Genomic DNA, 23,836 nt, shown 5'->3' on the forward strand with positions numbered 1-23,836 from the left:
TTGGAAACAAATGAGCTATACAACACTTTTGTTCTGGAAAAGAATGGTGGTCATACAATAGCAAATGGGGAGGTAAGAGGCAGAAAATACAAACAACATTAAAAAAATATTATCAGTTTTTCTTTTTCTTTTACCCAAACCTGTAGACCACCGCCACCTGTCCTGGAAAAGGGAACTTTCCCATTGGTGGGAAAAAATCCCCGAGAAATGATATTTTGACAACCACTTTTTGACAACTTTTGGACAACTTTCTCTCTCATACTCACATGATGTTGTTATCCTCTCTCTTCCTTTTTCTCTCTCCATTGTTTTTGACCAATAAGAAGTGAGAAAAACAAGGTTGTCAACAAAGTTGTCATCAAATGGCTGTCAAAATATCATTACTCAAAATCCCCTTTCCCAGGCTAAATGCCACCAAAAGAGAGTATACATCACATATCTCTTATGCACCATTAAGACTTTTTGACCCCCTAAAAAAATTGATTTGAAAAAAGAAAAAACAGATCTTAAATCTTCAAACTCATCCCTATCTCTCACATTCATCATTCATTTGATAAGCTTCATAATAACCCAGAACTGAATAAAAAGGATTTCAATCTCTAACAACAAAATCAGTTTCCTTCAAAATTGGTTCTCTATCTTTTTTTATTAGAGTTTTATTTAATAAAAAAAAAAGAGATACAAATCAAAGTTAAAATAAAATAGTGTGTGAAGAAAAACTCAGATTTAAGTGTGGAAAATTTCAATTCCCGGACCTTACAAAAAAGTCTCATAATGAGCTGGGATACACATTTATCATCATAGCTGAGATACATGATGCCACTGATGGTGGGTATGACGACCAGCATATTTCGGAGGATGTTGTGCCTGTATTAGATGAGGATTACATTGCAGCAGCGACAACCCCAAAGACGTTACCTGATCAGCCTCTCTTTCCTGGAGGACCAGAAAATACACCTCTCATGTTCTCTTATGTCAACCATGTTGCATTGCCGCTCTGGTATAATTCAGATAACGTAGGTGTTATTTTTAATTATCTAACATTATCGTATGCAATACTTATTAAATACTATATCAACTTTTAATTGTTTTTTATGTTTTAAATTGGCATGCGAAATTTAATTTTAAAATGTCGCGCGTAATATAAATTGAAATTACACGTGCGTGCCAATTTAAATGTTTTATTTTTTTTAAAGTGTTTTGTCTTTTTTTTTTTAAGTTTTAAATGTGTTATGTCTTAAATTAGAAATATGTGCGCCAATTTAAATTCGTGATTTTTATTTTTAAATGTGTTATGTCTTTTTTTTTTAAGTTTTAAATGTGTTATGTCTTAAATTAGAAATACGTGCACCAATTTAAATTTGTGATTTTTATTTTTAAATGTGTTATGTCTTTTTTTTTAAGTTTTAAATGTGTTATGTCTTTTTTTTATTTAAATGTCTACAATGTTTAAGTTATTTAAAATATGTTATTTTTTATTATTTCATATTCGTAAAGAGCGAAAAGTAAAAGCCATTAATCATGGGGTTAAGATTTTGGATCTCCGACGTCCACACAATAATTAGGAATGGTTTTGGGGTCCGCTTAGGGCGAGCGGGCTACATGATTTGGTTTACACTGGCTACGCCACTGTGCCTCATGCTTTGCTTATGACTTTATGCGAGAGGTGGCATACCGAGACCAGCAGTTTTCACTTGCCTGTGGGGGAGATGCCCATTACTTTGGATGATGTCACATGTCTGTCACTTTTAAACCTTAACATTTTTTTTGTTTTTTTTTTCTGCGTAATAACTTATAAATGTGATCTGTTTGGTTTGTGCATGGATGGTTTTTGGCGCATTTTCCTGGCTTATTCAGTGTTGATCCATATCCTGACTATACGTAAAACTATCTGGTTGTGGCGAAATGGGTGTTACAGAAGGGTCATGGAGAGGGGGTGACATATCGCTCATTGCTTGATAAAGTGTGGTTTGATGACGTTACCTGGAGGCCGTACAAAGAGCATAGGGAGAGCCAGGATTTTGAGGAGATTTTCTGGTATTCAGGTTGGATTATGTGCGGTGTTGACAAGGTGTATCGTCACTTGCCCGAGAGAGTTAGGCGGCAGTGCTGATACGTGCAGTACGTCCCTAGACATCCGATGGATGCTGTTGAGCTGCGGCCGAATCAGATTATGCAGGCTTTCATTGACTTCCGTACTCACATGGAGGATGGAGGATGGCAATGTACTATGGTACACTACGGTGTCTCACCCTCAGAGTTTTCCACCTATTCCGCGATCTCCTCTGAGACCAGCAAATGAGGAGCAGATCATTGCACATCAGTGGAAGCAGTACAAGGCAAGAGGCTCGCCTGATACCTATGAGATGATTCTTGGCGTTGTTGCCTATGTTGATGAGTAGTTGGGTTGGGAGGTGATGAGCCCTGAGCAATGTTTTGCAGCCATGCGTCATGTTAGGGAGCAGATCACACCGATATTGACCAGGAGGCGAGCCCGGTGGTTGGGAGACAGCATGCCGAGCAGGAGCAGCAGCAGCAGTAGGAGTATTTTCTGTTTAGGATAGAGTTTTAGGACTTGGTGTTAGTCTTCATGACATTTGTTCGTTTCGTTCTATTTTCATGACATTTCTTAGTTTCTTTGTATTTTGATGACATGTTATCGTATTTTAAATTTAACGTATGTTGGTAATTTCCGTTTATTTGTCGCATCAATCTTGATATTTTATTAATGTTAATGTTGGTTCAAATGTTGCTTAGTTTTTGATTCGGCATTGATAAAATATGCCTAAAACCTTTAACAAGTTGTGTATAAGCAGCAACTTCTACAAATATAGCTTCAGTGGGCATTGACACTTAAGTGCCGAGGAATTTGGTACCGGCGGCAATTAACTGCCAAGGAAATTGAAACCGGCGGCAGTTAACTGCCGAGGGGTATTACGGTCTTTTACATATGTGTTTCAGCCTTCTTATGTGTGTGAACAACAATTTTCTTATTTTCTTGGCCCAAGCCCAACTAGTTCAAATTCAAAATAGACAATTATTTTTTGGGTTAAATATGTTTTTTGTCCATATAAATATACCATCTTTTCGTTTTTGTCCCTCTAAAATGTTCCTTCAAGTTTTAGTCCCTATAAAATTTTCAATCATCACTTTTGGTCCCTCCTTTAAGTAAAATCATATGTAGAATTCATCTTTTTAAATAAAAAAATTTAGAAAAATGCATAATATTATAAGGATCTCTCCCAAAAAAAAATTAGAATTTTTTACTAAAACATGAATTAAATATGAATTTTTATATTTTTGGCGGTAAAAAAATCATATTGAATTCATGTTTTGTTAAAATAATTCTAATCTTTTTTGGAGTGATTTTTACAATATTCTATACATTTTTGCACTTAAAAAATACAAATTTTACTAAAAGTTGATTGAAAATTTTATAGGGACTAAAAGTTGAAGGAAAATTTTAAAGGAACTAAAACAAAAAGTTGACATATTTATAGGGACCAAAAACATAATTAACCCTTCTTTTTTTTACTATTACTTTTCTCATCCTATAGGCTACTCGCGCACCCTATTTTATTCCGAAAATACCCTTCGAAAAATGTAATCTGAACTGCCACAGTATTGACAGTACTGGACATAACTGACAATTTTGCATGTTTTTGTGGATTCATAGTTTTTTTAAGATAAAAAATTAAGTAAAAGACAATAATGATAAAATTGTACCAATAAATAATTATATATATATATATATATATATATATATATATATATATATATGTGTGTGTGTGTGTGTGTGTGTGTGTGTGTGTGTGTGTGTCTATATATATATATATATATATATAAATATATATATATTTACCTAATGATATACATTTCAACTAATGATATACATTTCCTCAAAAAATGATGATATATATTTAATCTAAACCGCCCCAAGATCTATGTCAATATCCGCCCCAAGATCTATGTCAACATCATCAAGATTAAAGCTATTTTCCTTTTCAAGCTTCACACCATCTTCAGCGTTTTTCCTAGCAACAACTTTTTCTTCTAGATCAAGATTTTCAATAATGTACAAATCTTGGTCATCACCTATGACTTCAACACCCGCCACCCGACATAGTTCATTATAGTCGGCCATTCCAATGACATATCTATCAGGCAAGCTTAAGGTATCATCACAAGCATGTTGTCTCCATAGCTGGCAAGTGGGAGGATGGGACAACCATCCTTCAAATGTATAATCATGAAATGGTTGTCATTGACATGTGACATACACATCAATCGCTCAACAAGGGGCGGTTCACCCTATAGAGGAAAAAAGACTTCAGATCGCCATTTCAAAATGGACAGTAGAACAACGGCGTGGTTGTATTTTTGTGCAATGAGAAAACTCATATCCAACATGGTCATCAATTTATCCGGTGGTGCAGGACAAATACCAGAAAAGGTTAGAGCACCCAAGACCTCTTTATACAGCCTATCATCATTAGTTATCCGCCGATAACGAGCATTTCCTTCACTGATTAGCTCTTTGTGCAACTAGTAACAGGTCATTTGGTGATCGTCAACACTCAAGTTACGTAAACCCGCAACTGCACGGAACCCACAATGACCATCAACAGCTACATCCACCACATTTTCAATAAAGTCATGCATCCAATGTGGGATTTGGTCTTTGTGTTGTATGTGGACTTTAACTGGAATTTGCTTAGGATTTTTCGAAATTGGCTTAGGATTTTTGGGAATTGGCTTATGAGGATTAGGAGACATGTTTCTTTTCCGTGCACTCTTTCTACTTGCCCCTATTGAATTTGCATGTGAAGCCTGTGTCTGTTGTTCTTGAGAATCAAAAATCTCCGAGAGGGAAGGCGATCGCTTTGTTGACCAATGAATTGTTTATTTTTCTTTGGAGCTCCTTTAGTGGTGACCCGTTTTTGCGGTTTCCGCATAGAGGTAGTCTCCGGCAAAACAAACTGTCGAAATTGTTCTTTGATATGCAACTTCATGTTGTAATCTGCGTTCTTGAATCGGGCCTATAATGCGTTTAAAAAACTGTCAATTTAAGAACTAGTTAAAAAAAGATGCATTCTGTTATGTCTTGTGACTATTCGGATTATATAATCCGAATTTCTATGATACACCCCACGCACATGTACCTGTTCACGTTGCATGGAGCGTAAATTCTATATTTTCTGATTATATAATCTGAAATGTGCTATAACATTTTGGATTATATAATCGAAAATTACTTAGTACAGAGGCAGAAAGTATAAAATCTGGACAGAACCTAACACATGTTTTATAGAAAATACCTGAAGCAAATCCCATTCCGGTAGCAGAGAGATGTCTTCCTTCCTATCCTTCATGTAACCCTCATACTCGAACCTCAACCTCTTCTAGTGAGTGTGAATTGCATCCAAACATATGTGGGTGTTGTTCTTGATCTTCAATGCAATTGCACACGCACATGGCAATCCGAAAGTGATCAAACTCAAAAAACCACACCTGGATTTATTTGTTCCGATATCAGCTGCTCGATCGGCCTCATCTGCGAGATAATGTAAAGCTTTCTTTGATATGTTTTGAATCAAGTTAGACGACAAACGTTTGCATTTGAATCTATGTTCAGACATGATAATGCTCGTCTGAAAGGAAGCGTGTATCTGAGTATGTTGTGACTCTAGAATGTTGTGAACTTGTTGTCAGTTTGTACTTAAATCACCCATATTACTAGTCAGATACTTTTTCAACCGGCGTGTGCAGATTCAGCTCTATTTGTTGTAGTATTCCCCATATGCATGAATTTATTCACCAAAAACTTCACAATCTTCTCCTTCACCAGACCCAAAATAGTACTTTTTCAACCGTCTTACACTTTGGAATGCAAGAGTTCACGACACCTCTCAAGAGCCCAAGTAACGTTATCTTCCTTCTCATACATCATATAAGCAAATCCAATGGAGAATGTTAGCTGGGTAGAAGTGTTGCCGACAAACTCAAGCAACAAAAGACGCTACTTGTTGGTCTTATATATGGAATCCAACACAAGCACCATAGAGAACATGTTAAACAACTTGATACCATCTGGATGCTTCCAAAATATATCACTGATATCATCGGAATCATGATAATTCCTACAATGATACACATACTCCTTCTCAACCAACGACTTCAAGAGATGTTGCATGTCGGTTCTCGAACCCCTAATGGGTTTCCTAAACTTGTGACAAGCATTATCAACATGCTTGATAGTAGTTGAAGTGTTTATGTTCCTCTTCCTTAAGTTGATAAGCATTTGCCTCTGAGAAACTTTTGACTCAGCCATCTCATAAAGGTGCACACATTCATTTGGGTTTGGACGTCCGACGGTTTTATGACCTTTCAACACATTTGTCATGTTAGAAAGGTTGCAATTTTTATCTATTTGCAAAGTTTACATGTTTTTGGTTCCATAAAAGTAAGCAGCGGTTAGGATTCTTTGAATCCCACTATTTATATTGTTAGATATTAAGTAACAGCAATGTCACATTTATTTATCTTAGATAGACTATACAAGTGATGAGGTCGTTGGGATGTTACTAACCTTTGGTCTATCCCTTCGATGGCTAACTGCACGTGCGGGGTCTTTCTAATTCAAAGGTTGTTTTATCTTGGTTTTTTGGGTGTCAAACATTGATTACGTTTGAACCTTTTCAACCTTTGATATCTCATTTTTTCTTGGGAAGGGAAAAAACAAGCAAAACCCTTGAGAATCGAGGTCCGGGAGTTGTTTTCGCTACGGGAAGGTGTTAGGCACCCATAACGACTATAGTATCCTATAGGAACCGTCTTTACTTTCTACGCGCGCGCTTTATTTTTAAATGTTATTTGAAAGATGATATTTACACCTAAGAGTTTACTAAGCCAAGAATTAGAGGGAGAAGAAGATGTTTGAATTTTGTTTTATTGGAATTGAAGGAATATTGGTTCCTTGCCTACGTACCCTTTTAAGGGATCAAATCCACCGTAGTTCTCTGCCACAAAAATGTTTTTGTTTTTGTTGGTTGATTTTAATTTTGAAAATGGAATTTTGAAGAATGAGAGAGAGAGGCCTCAAGGGCATAAGATTGCGAAAATATGAGGTTGAATTAATCATTTTGCAAAAGAAAGTCTAAGTATCATTAGAATTCATTAAAGTTTTTTGTTTAAGAAAATAAAGGGAAAATACAATGGGATTTTGATCCCAAGGTTTATTTGGAAAATGATTTGAGTGATGTTGTTTATATTTTTTTTTGAAAAGAGAATTTTTGTCTAAGTTTCAAGGCTCCTAAACATACATCTAAACATACATTCCCTAAACATACATCTAAAGTGTCCATGTGATGTGTGTGCATGTGTCGGTGCTTGTGTCAGTGTACATCATTAGAGTCCATTGTCCTTTACATCATTGGCCTAAATACATGCTATGGTCTTGCAAGAATTTAAAAGCATAAAGAAAATTACAAAATCCCTAGGCTTTACATTCTAACTTTTGCATGAATTTTAAAGTGTAAGAAAATAAAGACTAAGAATATAAGATGGAGGATGAGATGCTTATGGATGAATGAAACATAATGAAATTGTTAGTAGCATAAGGTGTAATATGGTAAAGGTAAAGCAAGTGAAACACTATAACAAGAGCATAGAAATTAACACAAGATAATGCAAAATATAGCTAAAACTCAACCTCAAAAATACAAGAATCACCTGGCCTATAATTCTCATAATTCAACACATTTTTCAAAGGCACAGACTTAGGTTGTAGAATGAGAATCAAAGCAACATGATAAGCTTTGCATTTTGAAGTGAATTTAGACATATTTACATTATTTATCCACTAACAAAACTTGCAAAGCAAGCAATTAATCATTATTCACACATGCAGCAAAACACACTCAAAACAAAAGGTAAAAAACTTCACAAAATCACATAGCATGGATCACAAATATTTTCAAGAATTAGAATGGGAATCAAGCAATTTTTCATAGGTTTTTTAATACAAGACTCGAGAAATAAGCAAGAAAATACGTCAATATTTTTTTTATCAAGTTTTTCAGTAAACAAATAGCACAAAAACATCACAAAAATCATCAAGAACATGTGTAAATTTTTATGGAATTTTTATCAAAGTTTTTGAACATATAGGGGTGCAAACAGCAAGAAACAGTGATGAAAATAGCAAAAAAAACAAAGAACAACGCAAGAAATCCAAACCAAAGCCCAGGCCCAAGGGGAAGTGGATCCTGGATCTACAGGGAAGCAACAAAGGCCGTTGGATTGATCCAATTGGATCAAACCCTAGATCTAAAGGCCAGGATGCAAGGCCAAGTGAACCAAGACTGAACCAGACCAGTTCAGCTTGCTTATATAAGGGTTTGTGGACCGGTTCACTTCATTTCACTCTTTCCTTTCTCTCTCTACGTCTCAGTCTTCTCTCCCTTCTCTCTAAAAACTCCGTCATCTTCTCCGGCGGACTTGACCACCGCCGGTGAAGATTCCGGTGACGGAACCCTAATCTTCTCCGATCTACATGGATCTAAACCCTAAACTACTCTATTTTTCATGCTGATTTCAAATATGAACTTAGATTTGAGAAATAAACGGTGAAACTCTGTAGATCTACATTTGATGTTTCTGTGTCTTTCTTTTTCAATCTTTTTCAATCTTTTTCGAAAGAACAAGTTCTGGAATTTGTTAACCTACTTCGTTTCACCGTTTATTTACGTTTACGAACCTTCGATGATGATTTAAAATGAAAACGAGAAGGATTCATGAGTTTACCTAAATTTGAACGGAGATTCAAGTGAGAAGACGAAGAAAACCTTCTCGAACCTTCTCTGAGCTTCTGGTAAGTGCTTCGTTGTTGTTCTTCTTCTTCTCTGGTTCACTTCGAATTCAACTTCTCTTCTTCTTTCTCTCAACACTTTCCTTGTGATCGTGTTGAATTCGTCATGATTGTTGACGAATTCACGCTTGAATTGCAAGGATGAAAGTTCGATGATGATGATTACGCAAGTAATCACTGAGGACTTTCGCTAAATTCGAAAAGATTTGTTGAATTGAAAACGTTTTGGCTTCGATCTTTGGAAATTTGTATTGATTTTGTGTATTTGATGATGAATTTGTTGATTTGTGTTGGCTTTGGTGAATCTGGAAACGGTTAGGGTTTGTTAGATGATGAAGTTCTTCATGAGCTTCATCATGTTCTTGATGAAAAAGTGGGTTTTGATTCTGTTAGAGGAGAGGGAATGGGTGAAACGTGTTTGTGTGAGCTGGCAGAAAGTGATTGATGATTTTTTTTTTTTGCAATGATTAGGTGGCCTTATATAGGCTGCCATGTGTACCACTGAACCAATTGCAATCTGACACCTGTACTTGGACTGAGACTGGCTCGGCCTTGGCTTAAAATAGACCTGAGGACCTTCCTGCAATTTTTAAGACTTTGGGACTAATCTGCAATTTTGCAAAAAAGGACTATTCTGCAATTGACTAAACTTGAGGACCAAACTGTAAATAAAAAAGACTAAAAACAAAAGTTGGACTTAAAGGACTAAAATGTAAAATTGAAAAAGTCTTTGAAAGAAAAAATAAAATGGAAGAAAAGGACCTAAGTGCAATTTTTAAAACTTGAAGGACTGAAATGCAATTAATAATAAAATTGAAATAAAATTGGTAAATTGGAAAAAAAACGTAAAGTGAAACCAATAAAAGACACAAAAAGGACTAAAACGAACCAATTACACAAATGAGGTACTTCAAAGTAACCTCTCTCTGTCAAAATTTCATGTGAAATGACCAAAATGTCTCCAGGGACTAAAATGACTTAAAATGATTCAGATGTAATTTTGGAATGGATTTGACATAGAATTAAGCCAAGACTTTATTCAAACCAATTGAAAAGACTCAGAGGCAATTTCAGAGATTAAAATGAAGTTGGATACATGAAATGACTAAAATACCCCTTTGTTATGAATTTTGCAAATAACATTGAAATAAAGTGCAGAGAAACATGCAATTGATCAGAGACAACTTCAAAATGACTTGATATGCAAGAAAAACATTTGGATGGTTTTAAATGCAAGAAAACATAAACAAATTCACAGTTTGAAAAGATTTTTGAGGCAAAATTGGAAGATAGAGCAGGGTAGAATATCAGTGTAAAGTAATAGCAAATTGCCAATCTTTCAAGAGTAATAGACACATATCAAAGATAGAAAAACATTTTGAGCAAGTATTTTTAGGTCCAAAATTAGTGTATAACAAAGGTAATTGAAACATAAACTTAAATCGGATTTCCAGTGTTTCCCAAGGCAATGAAGGCCAAGGTTCCCTTAGGTCTGCCCATCTATGAATCTTAGGAAACTCATAGAACATTCTCTCTACACTCTTAGTAGTTCTACAAACGGGACGCCCTAATCTACGTCTATCTTACTAAGGGTTTCAAAAGAATGGTTCGATAAAGCCTTTTTCCCCGGAGACACTTGTTTCCCTAATTACTAACCAGCTACATCCTAGGTTCGATACAACACCACTCAGTCTTATTAATGTCACCTCCTATTTACCTACAACTAGGGTCAACTCTCTTTCGGTATCTTTTGCTAGTTAATAATCACTTACTTCCTAGACAGATAGTTACTAGTATAATGCTATAAATATCAAGATATAAGAAACAAGATGATAGTAGTAATGTTAGGCCCTGTCACAACCTAAGTACCTAATCTAGGGTTACGCTTCTTTGAAATAAATAACTTAATCAGGAACTTAATACCGAACAAAAGAATAAATAAAATAAACGACATACTATATTAAATAAATATCCAACAAAAATAAACAGAGGTTCATCTTAGAACTATAACCTAAAAAGATTTAGTTACACATGGTAACTAAAAACAAATTACTAAAGATAAAAACATACCCTAGAAAATCAAGTAGAAGATAGATTCTCTCCCGAAGCTCCAAAGTTGTCTTCCTCTTGATTTGCCACAGTTCTGAACTAGAAATTCTGAATGAGGAAGGCTAGTATTTATAGTGGAGATTTCTAACTGGGTTTGGGCTAAAAACGCGGGTTAAACCCACAAAAATGAATAAAATTACGCCTGCGCCCTTCGCATTTGAGATGCTTGGGGCACATATGGCATGCCCTGGTCGCATATAGTCCAAATTTACACATGCCCTAGGCACATCCTTCAACTTTTCCATGCTCTAGGCGCATGACATTGCTTTCTTGGGCCCAATTCCTCCGATTTTTGTCGTTTTTAGGTCTTCGTCTTCAAATAACTTGCCTCGGAACTTGGGAACAAGATTCCTCCCTATGTAATGTCTCATGAGGCCTCTTGAATCTTCATTATTAGTCTTCCCAAAATCCTGGCAATTCTTTAGATGTTCTTGATTTGCCGATTTCATGATTTCTTCGTGAATTAATTCAAAAACCACCTAAAATTGCTATGTTTCAGGAAAACTAGAATTACAGACTCAAATATAGAAAACATTACAAAAGTCCCGAAATCATAGGCAATTGTTCTAATACTCCTCCTTTTTTCTGCTAAAACCTCTTGAAAATGACTGAAAAGCATGCTAAGAATAACGTAAGATGGTCTGCCATCAGTCGTTCAACTCAATAATTCGCAAAACTTATTTTAAAATGGAAAATAATAAAAGATGATAAGAATTAGAGGGTTTAATTGCACTACCCAATGCGAGATTAGGTTTTTGTGATTCAGATGATTAACGACGATTAAGGTTTCCTTGAATCCCTCTATTCGTTATTGGTTTAATGTGCCACAACGATATTACTCGTTATAAGTCCCTGGATTAACTTGTATATGACCAACCGGTGTCGTGTACTATGCTAACGAATTAAAAGCAATCCCGAGACAACACAAACCTAACCTGAAATATTAAGTCGTTAAAAAGTCCAATCAACTTGGATATTTCGGGATATCAGTTCCTACTTTTACCCTACAAATTTCAAAAGCATTAAGAATGGGCATCAATCTAATTTAAATCTCAAGAAAAATAAAAGAAATAAATAGAACGAAAACTTTATTAATAAATTCCAACAAATAAGAAGGGCTTCATCGTGGAACCCTAATCAAGAGGTTTAGTTGCTCATGGCAACCGACATCATAACAAAACAAAAAAAAAACATACCCTAGAAAGAATAAAATGAGGAGAAATTCAGCCTTGAATCTATGATACTTGACGCTTGCTCTGAACCGTCAAGGTTTATGAATGAATAAAACAATGTGCAAGGGTCTCTATTTTTAGAATTAGCTTACTTAGGGGTTAAGAGAAGAAAATTGTGCTTTATCGCCGATCCAGCTTGGAAAACAAGCAAAAAGTGGGTTTTTACCCGGTACTGGACGCATGGCGCATGGCAGGAGCGCAGGGCACCTAGAGCAGCAGTGAAATCCTTCCCCAGACCGTCCCAGGCGCATGGAGAATGGGTAAAGGTGCAGGGCGCCTGAGGCAGCCCCTCAGGTGCGATTTCATGCGTTTTCTTCCCGTTTTCGATCTTTATTTCATTTGAAAACTCCTAGGAACTTGAAGTGAATTTTCTTCACTTTGTATTGTCTTTAACAATCTTCTAAGAACCCTTGATCTTCAATTCTTCAGCCTTGATCCTTCACATGGTGTCTTGATTTGATGATTTACATGATTCCTCACTACCAAACACTCAAAACACCAATGGAGATACATTATCTAGGATAAAACTGAATTACAACGACTCGAGTGAAAACAATACAATATGTTCCTCAAACCATTAACAACTCCTCTATCTCTCATCTTATTTGTCTTCAAATGCAAAGAAAAAGTACTAAAAACATAGCCAAAATGTCATATGATGCTCTCTCCTCAGGCATTAAAGCGTGTCAGACACCGGAAACACCTTCAATCTCAAAAGTCAACTATGTAGTGCAAGAAATAAAACTTAGCCAGAGAGCTTACGCGAATATGATTTATGGTTCTTTTTAAAAGTTTTCTTAGTATCGTTATTACTAATGCATACCTCGTTATAATATCACAATTGTAATTATTTAATGGACGTTTTGAACCCATTAATGTTAAATTGAATACTTATATCTCTATGGTTGGTTGGATGACACCCTTTGAAGAAAGAAAACCAATGACATCTCCCTAGTTAACTTCTTTCTCAATGACAATTCTTTTTAAATGGATATATTTCTTTGACGTAGTCTTAACTCCATACCATTTTCCATTTATTATTATTTGATGCCTTCCATAGGTAAATCGCCAATATCAAACTCATATTCTAAACTCTTATCTACATATTCTTCACTGTCATCAAAACGAACTTCATTTATCGAGTCATCATTGATATCAACTCTTTCTCCACCATTAACGTCAACACCAAGATCTATATTAATAAATGCGTAGTTATTCACTTTCTTAAATATAGGAGCCGCATTTTGTCTATCATATACATGATCTTCATCATTTCTTTTAATAACATGTAAACCTATTTCAACAACTTCAACGTCCAATACCACTGCTTTCAACCCATTTTCTAGATCTTCCATTTTCCTCAACATACGAATTTAAGTTTTATCATAATCTCAATCCTTACATTGCTAAAAATAAACTCTATTCCCTGATATAGAATAACATCTAATCGGTAAAAAACTCATCCTCAATATGAAAAACAACATTGCACCCCATCTCTCTATAGCAGAAAGGCAACAAACCTCAATTTTGTCCCCACAAAATCTCAACAAAAAAAAACTTGTGCATGATGCAAACTATTTGAATTATACATTGTGCGTATGTTTAGCATCAGAGTCGAAGATAAAATTAGAATCATGATGACTCACTATGATAATTTATTTTGATATCCGCCTATATGTATATTTTGTATCATGTTGGATATCCTAGAATCTCATTTATCTAAATATATACCGTGACTCACCATGATTCTACCGTATCCACAATAATACTAAGGAGACACATATCGAAATCAAAATATTAAAAAATGTTTTGGTTTATTTAGATAAAATAAAAAATGGAGATGACTTAATAGCTTTAAATTTGATGAAATTGAGGGTTTTGTTTTTTGTTTGCTTGAAAAGCTGAAAAGGTGAAAAACAACTAACCCAACCCAACAACTCATATCTCAGTGATTCCTTCAAAGTTTTCAACTTTCAATCAATTTCTTCAGTCTCATTCTCTCACAATGCCTAGTCCTTCTTTTAACAAGCTCATTCTTCCAACAACCCTTCAATCTAAGCAATTGGTAACAAAACACTCTCTCTTTTCATTTTTTTGTTTTTGTTTTCAATTACTTTTGTGTTATGATTCGACTTTTTTTATCTTATGATGGGTTTTTAGGGTATCGCAATAAACCCTAATTCCCCTTTTCATAAAGATTGAATTTTTGTTGGTATTGTTGTAAACCCATGATTTTGATCTTCAAGTTTGGGTTTTTTGTCGAGATTCTATATAGAAAAGTGTTTTTTTTGTAAACCCGAAAACCCATGATCTTTCGTTCAGTTTAGGTTTGATTTCTATGCTTAAATTCGTAGAAAAGTGTTGAAATATGATACAGTGTTGCTTAGGTTTTATGATTTTTTGGAATTTGTATCTGGGTTGCTGAGCTGATTATTAGCCCTAAAATTTGACTATTTTGATCATAACATAACTTGTGACTTTGGAATTGAATTTGCTATCATATTGATTTCACTCATTGAAGTTTATTTTTTGTTTGGAATTGATTTTGTTTTTGGTTGGATTTTGATGATCATCTACAAGTTGTATCTAAGCTTCTATGTCGATTATTATTCCTAAAATTGAATGAGAAATTCTTACCTAAATTTGTGTCATCAAAATTGAATTTTCTATCATATTGATTTCTTGATAGAATTTACGCTCTTGGGTGTTTTGTTGTAAAATCATTAATATATGACACATTGAACGGATTTTTATGCTTCCTATGAAATTCTACTTGGACTTTATTTCATGTATTTGCTATGAACACTTGAAGGCATAGTATGATGAATTTTAGATTGCAGTTGCTTGTAGTGTTCTAGAAATTCATTTTTTAAACGAATCTCAATATTCATAATGGTAGTTAATATCACATCACATATCATTAATTGAGATTGAACAATTTAAAGAAGTGTGTGCTTGTGTGTTAATATTGGGCCGAGTACATGGCTCGATTAAAGTTAACACACCTGGGGTAAGAGGAGCCGCAAATCCTCAAATTCCTACAACTGCAAATGAAAAACCTCTTCTCACTAAGAAATCTTTAAACGTGTGACAGAGAACCCTTTCTTCATGCCTTGTGATCGGATCCTTTCTTCCCGTGACTGGATCCTTCTGCCTTGCTCTAGAAACTCACCTGTGTTGCATGTTTGTTCTTATGCATGTTGCCTTGCGGCCAAAAATCCTTGGCCGTGATGTTGTGCACAGTTCTGCTGCTGTTATGCTTCAGTTTGTTTCAATATAATATCTATTTGTTTGAAATCCGCTATTTTGGCGCACATGGTTTACTTGTTTTTTCTCGTGTGTGTGTATGTGTGTGTGTGTGTGTGTGTACACACACATATATACATACACACTTTAGCTTAATTAGTGATTTAGTGTGTGTTGTTTCATTTATTTGCTTTTTGGGAGTGAACAATTGGGGTCATACTTAGGCCAAACCAATTTATTTATTTAATAGAGATACTTTCTTATCCTTATTAATTTAAGTTTAAATAAGCATTTTAAGTTTGATTTAAATGATCTCTTTATGAGTTATGTAAAATCTTGTGTTCAAGTAACGACTCCAAGCTTATGTTTATTTTTTTTTTTCCTCTTTGGATTCTGACTCATTCATATCTCAATTTTAAAATCTCTAGTCTTTTATTATGAGCATTTACTAACATTTGGATGCTCAATATTATTTTCAATTGCAGAGGATTCCAGATAATTTTGGGAGGAAACATGGAGCCCAACTTTCGAATGTCGCAACTGTCACTGTTCCTGGCGGCACAGTCTGGCGTCTAGGATTGAAAAAGGTTGACAACTGTATTTCTTTTGTGGATGGCTGGCAAGATTTTATTGAACGCTACTCAATTGACATTGGATACTTACTAGTATTCACATACGAAGGAAAGTCAAATTTCATCGTTTATATCTTCCGTACTGCTGAGATAGACTATTATTCAACAATGAGGAGCCGGGTTGAAGGGCCTTTCCATCAAATCTGCAATCCTATTTTTGAAGGCATTGAAGATATCGACTCCTTTGATTTCCTGGATTCAGCACCTTCAAACCCTACTGGAGCATTGCAAGGCAATGATTCTACTGGATGTATGGATCAACTGATACCAGCGGAGAATCATATCCAACAAAGACAAGAAAATCAGGATACCAAGAAAACTTCAAGAAAGAAGTTGAAGATGGAGAAGTCTCATGTGAAGGTGTTTACTTTGAGTGTTGAGGAGGGTGCAGAGCCGGACAACTTGATTAAAGGTATTTGTTTCATTAACAACTCTCATTTTCTTGCTAATATTAATATTGGTGTGACATATTCATTTATTTCTCTTAGTTGTGCTAAACGATTTAATCTAGTTATGTCTCTTATGTTGAAAGGGATGGTCATTGACACCCCAGCCAATGGCTCGGTGACCACATGTTTGGCTTGTTTGAATTACCCATTGAATTTTGGCGATGTAGATTTTAAGATGGATTTAATTTGTTTGCCTTTGGAACAAATGGATGTAATTTTCGATTTGAACTGATTGTTGTCTTTTGGTGTGAATCTTAATTGTTTAACCAAGAGTGTTATGTTTTCTAAACTGGATGAGCGAGTTGAAGGTAAGTTCTTAACTGTGGGGTAATTGGAGGCATCGTTGGGTGAAGAAGCTCAGGTGTTTGTGATGTTTGCTTCATTGAAGGTTGAAAGTGAGACGAGAGTTGGTGATTTTCCGGTAGTGAATGAGTTTCCAGATGTTTTTCGAAATGACATTGTTGACTTACCGCTTGAGAGAGAAGTGGAGTTTATGATTGACTTGTTATCTAGAACTAGTCATGTATCAACGACACCATATCAGATGTTTGCATCGGAATTAGGTGAGTTGAAGAAGCAGTTGGAGGATTTGTTGGATAAGAAGTCCATCAAGCCTAGTGTTTCATCGTGGGGAGCGTCGGTGTTATTGGTTAAGAAGAAGGATGGTAGTGTGCGGTTGTGTGTGGATTATCGACAACTGAATAAGGTTATCATTAAGAAAAAATATCCTCTTCCAAGGATAGATGATCTTATGGATCATTTGGTTGTAGCGCAAGTGTTTAGCAAGATCGATTTGAGATCCCGACATCACCAGATACGAGTGAAGTCAGAAGATGTACCGAAGACTGCATTCTGAACTAGGTATGATTACTATGAGTATTATGTGATGTCTTTTGGTGTGACTAATGCACCAGGTGTATTTATGGAGTACATGAATATAATTTTCCATCCTTATTTGGATCAATTTGTGGTTGTGTTCATAGATGATATCTTGGTGTATTCAAAGTCGGAGGAGGAGCATGCAGAGCATTTTAGGATTGTGTTCCAGACCTTGAAGGAGAAGAAGTTGTATGCTAAGTTGTCGAAGTATAAGTTTTGGTTGCATGAAGTGAGTTTCCTTGATTATGTGATATCGAGAGGTGGAATATGAGTCAATCCGTCAAAGGTTGATGTGGTGTTGCAGTGGCAGGCTCCCAAGTCAGTTTCTAAGATCCGTAATTTTCTTGCTTTGGTGGGTTATTGCCGGAGGTTCATAGAAGGATTTTCTAAGTTATCTTTACCTTTGACGTTGTTGACTCGTAAGGGACAAGTTTTTGTTTTGGATGCCAAATGTGAATAGAGTTTCCAAGAGTTGAAGAAGAGGTTGACTTATGCGCCAGTTTTAATTTTGTCGAATGCGAATGAGTCTTTTATTGTGTATTGTGATGCGTCTTGGATGGGATTGGGTAGAGTGCTTATGTAGAATGGTCAAGTTGTGGCGTATGCTTCATGGCAGTTAAAGGTTCATGAAAGGAATTACCCGACCCATGATTTGGAATTGGCGGCAGTTGTGTTTGTGCTTAAAGTTTGGAAGCACTACTTGTATGGTTTGAAGTTTAAAGTATTTGTTTGATCAAAAGGAGTTGAATATGAGGCAAAGGAGATGATTGGAATTTTTTAAGGATTAGGACTCTTGAGTTAAATTATTGTCCGGGTAAGGCCAATGTGGTAACATATGCGTTGAGTAAGAAGTCGTTGCATATGTCGGCACTTATGGTAAAGGAATTGGAGTTGATTGAGCAGTTCATAGATTTAAGTTTGGTGAGCGAGTTGACACCTAGTGGCGTGAAATTAGGAATGTTGAAGTTGACAAGTAACATTTTGGAGGAAATCAAAGAAACTCAGAAAGTGAATTTGGAACTAGTGGATCGTTTGGTGTTGATTAATCAAGGTAAAGAGAAGGACTTTAGAGTGGATGAGAATGGAGTTATGAAGTTTCGTGATCGAGTTTGTGTGCCAGATTTACCCAAACTTAAGAGGAAGATTTTAGAGGAAGATCACCGGAGTAGTTGAGTATTCATCTCAGAGCGATGAAGATGTATCAAGACCTTAAGAAGTTATTTTGGTGGCCAAGAATGAAGAGGGATACAACATAGTTTGTGTTTGCCTGTTTGATTTGTCAGAAGTCTAAGATTGAGCATCAAAAGCCGTCTGGAATGATGCAGCCGTTGTTTGTTCCCGAGTGGAAGCGGGGTAATATCTCGATGGATTTTATGGGAGGTTTTCCTAAGACTTTGATGGGAAGTGATTCGATTTGGGTGATTGTGGATCGGTTGACGAAGTCAGCACATTTTAATCCTATTAAGACTGGTATGTTTACGGCGAAGTTAGTGGAGATATATGTTGAGTAGATTATCAGATTGCATGGTATTCCATCTAGCATTGTGTCAAATAGATATGAGGTTCACATCCAAATTTTGGGAGAGTTTGCAAGAAGCTTTGGGAACGAAGTTGAGGTTGTGTTCTGGACGGTCAGTCAGAGAGAACCATTCAGTCCTTAAAAGATTTGTTGAGGGCGTGTGTTTTGGAGCAAGGTGTGAGTTGGAGCGAATGTTTACCGTTGATTGAGTTTACTTACAAGAACAATTTTCATTCGAGTATTGGAATGGCACATTTTGAAGCGTTGTATGGAAGGAGATGTAGGATCCCGTTGTGTTGGTATAAGTCGGGAGAGAGTGCTATGATTGGACTAGAAGTTGTTCGAACGACTACAGAAATGGTTTAAATGATTCAGGAGAAGATGAAAGTATCGCAAAGTAGGCAGAATAGTTATCATGATAAGCGGGGGAAGGATATTGAGTTTCAAGTTTGAGATCGTGTATTTTAAGAGTTAACTCAATGACCGGTGTTGGCTCTTCTTTGAAGTCTAAGAAGTTGACACCGCGTTTTATTGGTCCTTATCAGATTATAGATAAGGTAGGAGAAGTGGCTTATCGGATTGTGTTGCCACCATTGTTGTCGAATCTTCATAGTGTGTTTCATGTGTCTCAGCTTCGGAAGTATGTCTACGACCCATTGCATATGATTGAAGTGGATGATTTGCAAGAAAGGGATAATTTAACCGTTGAGACTGTGTCGTTAATGATTGAAGATCGAGAAGTTAAGCGGTTAAGAGGAAAAAAAGTTGTCTTGGTGAAATTGATTTAGGTAGGACCTACCGGAGAGAGCATAACTTGGGAATTGGAGAGTCGGATGAAGGAATCGTATTCGGAGTTGTTTCCTTCAGGTAATTTTTTAGGGTAAAAATTCCTTAAGTGAGGGAGAGTTGTAACATCCCAATTTTTTTTAGTTTATTATTATTTTAATTGATTAATTATTTAATTGTTTGTTTAATGTTTTTGAATTGTTGGGTTAGTTGATTTTTTATTAGAAATTGAGGAATTAAGAGTATTTTGGTAGATTGAGAGTCAATGGTATTGTAGTAATTTAGAAGTGGTGGATTATTTAATGAGATTAGTAGCAAGTTTGAGCAATTAATAGAATAAAAGTAAATAGTAAAAAGGGGGTTTAAGTGAAGTAAATCTGTAGTGTTATTTTTATGAGTGATAATAGTGTCTAAGCCTAACAAGAGTTAAGTTAAGTGAACCAAACTCAATTGATGTGGATATTTAAGAGTGATAGTCTTCACAATTTAGGGTTAAGAAATCATTTGGTAAGTTTAGAAATAGAGGCAAAGAGAGAGAGTAGAGCAAGATAGAAGAGAAAGGAAATCTAAAGGGAGAAAGAGGAGAAAGCTTGAAGGACTAAAGTGAAGAGGTAGACTAAAGTTTAAGAGGGTAGCTTATTGGATCAAGAGGGAAAGTTATTTTCACCGTCTAGAACTTATGAGAAATTATGTGGTTGTGGATTATGTGTGTTCTTGTATTTTTATGAATTTGTTGTTGAATTAAGCTTAATTTCGTGCTCCAGTTATTATGGTTATTTTGAATATGTGAAAAGTGATAAAAACATGTTATTGTTGTTGTTGTTGTTGTTGTTGTCGTTGTTGTATGAGAATCCATGTTTGGTTATGATAAGTTGGTGATTATGAGTTTTTAACTTAATTGAATGAAAATCATGAAGTTGTTGATTAATGATGTTAGATTTATGTTTTATCCTCTTGCTATGACATTGGGTATGTGAAAGTGGTGGAATTATGTTGTTGTTGTTACTATGTTTGGGTGTAGGTTATCATGTGAAGAAACAGGTTTTTTGAAGTGATAAGTTGTAATAGATTATAATCATATTAAGTGATGTTAAAAATGAGTAAGATTAAGTTGGTTAAGGTAAAATTGATGTGTAAGTGATTAGATAACATTGGTTGGATGATTTGAGATGAATTTGATGTGAATTGGATTGAAAAATTGTGTTGAAAACAGTATTTCCCGTTAAAAACAGAAAACTTCAGAGTCCCAGTCTTGTTAGACAAGCACGACCGTGCGTCCCTGTGGCACGAACCGTGTGTGTGGCTCGCACCTAGGGAGCACGAATGTGCACCCATCCTAGGTAGGGAATTTTTTTTTACCTTTTAAGGTATCCAATGCATGTGAATAGGTTTCAAATGTCTAAACTTGATTAATATGAGTATAATTGAAGGTGTATGAGTAATTAACCTAACTTCTTATGCATGTAAACTTGGATTTTGTGAAATATTGAAAATAGACAGACTTTGTGAATTATGCAAAATATACTAGCTTAGTGAATTGATGAATTATGGCATGATGACTAGTAAGGTGATATGATGATGATTATTTGTTGAATAATGGTTGAATTGGTTAATGTTATGTGAATGAAATATTGATTAACTAAGTGTAAGTGATGAATTGTCTAAAATGCAAACTTGGCTATATGAAGAAACGTTGTTTCATTGATGTGATAAATGTTATATTGATGATGAAAGTGATGATGATGATGATGATGATGATGATGATGATGATGAAATGACGATGCTGATATAGCGACGTTGAAAATAATGATGTTGATGATGATGTTTGTTGAGTCATATGTTCATGCATTCATGTTTGTCCAAGCGACGGTGGGATCACTCGGTAACATAGCTCCGATATCCAAAATGGTACCACAGAGTCGTAATAGAGCATTGCGTGCATATGAGTGTATGTAGGAGTATTGTATTTGATTATGTGAATCTGTGTGAAGATGTGTACATGACTATGTACGTTCATGTGATAATTGTGTGAATTGATGATGTCGGCGAAGTATGAATGATATATATTTGACTTGGTGATAAAGTGACGATGTGAATATTAGTTGTATACTTGTGATGATGATTTGAGGGTTGTTGTATTTATTTAAATTGATTGAATAAGCTTACATGTGATTATAGTATTGTTAGAAAATGAATATGTGTATTTATGAAACCTAAATACTATGTTTGAGTTTGATCTTCTTTATGTTGAACATATATCTTATCCTCCAGTGGCTTTTTGATCGCCTACATCCTCGTGGTGTAGATGTGCAGGATGAGGATGCTTGATCGGTGTGAGTTCCCGAGGATGGCTTGACGCCTACTCGCCTTTCTATGTTTTTATTTGGAGTTTTAGTAGCAGTGCTTTGACTATGATGTCAGGGATTTTATTTATCTTATGAATTTTATGTTTTGAGGAACCATTGAGTTTACTATGTGACGTATCTGAGATTTGGAGATTAGGATTTTATGATGTTTAGCGATGTTATTTTCGTTGCGACTGTTTATATATTCGATGATTTATGCATGTTTTGGATTATTGATGACGTATCACCTTGAAATTAATAGAACTATTGTTGATTTATTATCGGGTTAATTATTGAAATTGACACTGTAATATATGCGAAGTCTGAAAAATGACCCTGTAAAATAAAAAATATATATTCTAACCCTATAAATTTTTGGCAAAATTACACAATTAGTCCCTTAACTTAAGGGACTAATTGTGTAATTTTTCCTAAATTTTTTTATGATTTTTTTCAGGCGTGTTTAGGACATTAAAATACGACTTTACACAAAAAATTATATTTTTTCAACTAACGACGAATTAATTGTGAATTTTAAAGGCGCCAAAACTCAAAAAACAAAACAACGAAAACCCCAACCTAGAAATCAAATTTTGAGCTGATTGTTTGCAGAGACATTTATAGAAATACATAAAAAGGATCTGCAAAGTTTCGTAACATTTCAAAGACGTTTCACTTTATTTTTATTTTTCAACCAAGACTTGCGAAATTGCAATTTTGTTCCAAGTAAACGTATTCTAACGGGTCATATTCCGTTCTCTAATTTTGCAGGCATGGTTATAACATCATAAGACCTTCATCATAATATTTTGGAGTTTTTTGTTTGAATATGTGACTTCAAACACAGAAGAGGGTGGGTGAATTGTGTTCTTTAAAAAATGATTTAAATAAGAACTTAAAAAAAATGTTTAACAAAATAGAAAAATTGCTTGTAAAATGTTTAAATAAATATGAAAACAGAGATGGTGAGATAAAATAAATGACAAATAAAATAAAAGAGATAAAAGAATGAGAGAAAAGACACAGAGTTTTATCCTAGTTCAACCTAAAACACCAAGGCCTATGTCTAGCCTAAAGGAAAAGCCCTTTGAGATTTTCACTAACCAAGCTTTTAAACATGATAAGCTAGTAACCTTTACAAAATAGCGATCACTCTCCAAACAAAATTACTCTTTGTAGAAGAGCCTCTAAAACCAAGAGATATCACCTCTCTTGAAACTTTGGGATCCCACCCAATACAAAAAAGAATTACAAGAATAAAATAATACATCAAATATTTAGATATAACAAATTGAAGTACAAATACTACAACTCAACTAGTAGTATAAAATAGCTCTCAAGATAATAAATTAACAAGGGTAAAAAGAACAAGAGTGACAAAAAATATTTTTGACAATGTTTGAGCGCAAATGTCAGTTGTTTAAAAGAGTTATTAAAATGCACCTATTTATAGCAGAAAATATGATGAGGTACAATTGAAAGAATTTAGTCGTTGCCAATTAAATGTAAAGAGTAGCCGTTAGTACAAGTACAACGGATGCATTTCATAAATATTTATGATTGCATGATCTTGATCAGATTATGGGTTTGGTAAGCAAGCTTACTAAATGCCTCTTTAAAAGTGTATCAAAACAATTTTGCATTTAATAAAAAATATGGTGAAATGTCAATTGATCATCAATCCCCAATCATATTAAAAAATACGACAACTCATTTTCTTAAATGGAAGATTGTTATGAATATAAGTAAATAGAGACAGAAGTAGAGAGA

The 23,836-nt window shown here is 35.0% G+C and overlaps 1 protein-coding gene, 1 non-coding gene and 1 pseudogene across 3 annotated transcripts; 1 reads left to right on the forward strand and 2 right to left on the reverse strand.

Moving 5' to 3' along the window:
- Positions 1–713: 713 nt before the first annotated feature.
- On the reverse strand, positions 714–812 carry LOC146953453 (small nucleolar RNA snoR69Y). The gene has a single exon (XR_015025097.1). It is a non-coding gene; the product is annotated as a small nucleolar RNA snoR69Y (small nucleolar RNA).
- Positions 813–3,925: 3,113 nt separating this feature from the next.
- Positions 3,926–13,565, reverse strand: LOC146953454 (uncharacterized; annotated as a pseudogene).
- Positions 13,566–14,111: 546 nt separating this feature from the next.
- LOC146953455 (B3 domain-containing transcription factor VRN1-like) lies at positions 14,112–22,344 on the forward strand. 2 transcript variants are annotated; one of them, XM_085710068.1, is made up of 3 exons: positions 14,112–14,275; positions 15,942–16,500; positions 21,993–22,344. In XM_085710068.1, exons 1-3 carry the CDS (start codon positions 14,216–14,218, stop codon positions 22,001–22,003), a joined length of 630 nt encoding a protein of 209 aa, XP_085566194.1. In that variant the 5' UTR covers positions 14,112–14,215; the 3' UTR covers positions 22,004–22,344. The 2 variants fall into 2 exon arrangements, with proteins under 2 accessions (XP_085566194.1, XP_085566187.1); XM_085710061.1 differs by having other exon boundaries at positions 22,027–22,344.
- Positions 22,345–23,836: the final 1,492 nt, after the last annotated feature.

The sequence above is a fragment of the Medicago sativa genome, chromosome 1 (assembly GCF_051527215.1).
Source record: "Medicago sativa cultivar Bolivia chromosome 1, Bolivia_mono, whole genome shotgun sequence".
Lineage (NCBI taxonomy): Eukaryota > Viridiplantae > Streptophyta > Magnoliopsida > Fabales > Fabaceae > Medicago > Medicago sativa.

Coding starts and splice junctions, on each gene's coding strand:
- LOC146953455 (XM_085710061.1), top strand. CDS start 14,216: ATGCCTAGTCCTTCTTTTAACAAGCTCATTCTTCCAACAACCCTTCAA. Junction 14,276..15,941: donor CCCTTCAATCTAAGCAATTG/GTAACAAAACAC, acceptor TTTCAATTGCAG/AGGATTCCAGATAATTTTGG. Junction 16,501..22,026: donor GCCGGACAACTTGATTAAAG/GTATTTGTTTCA, acceptor CTCGTGGTGTAG/ATGTGCAGGATGAGGATGCT.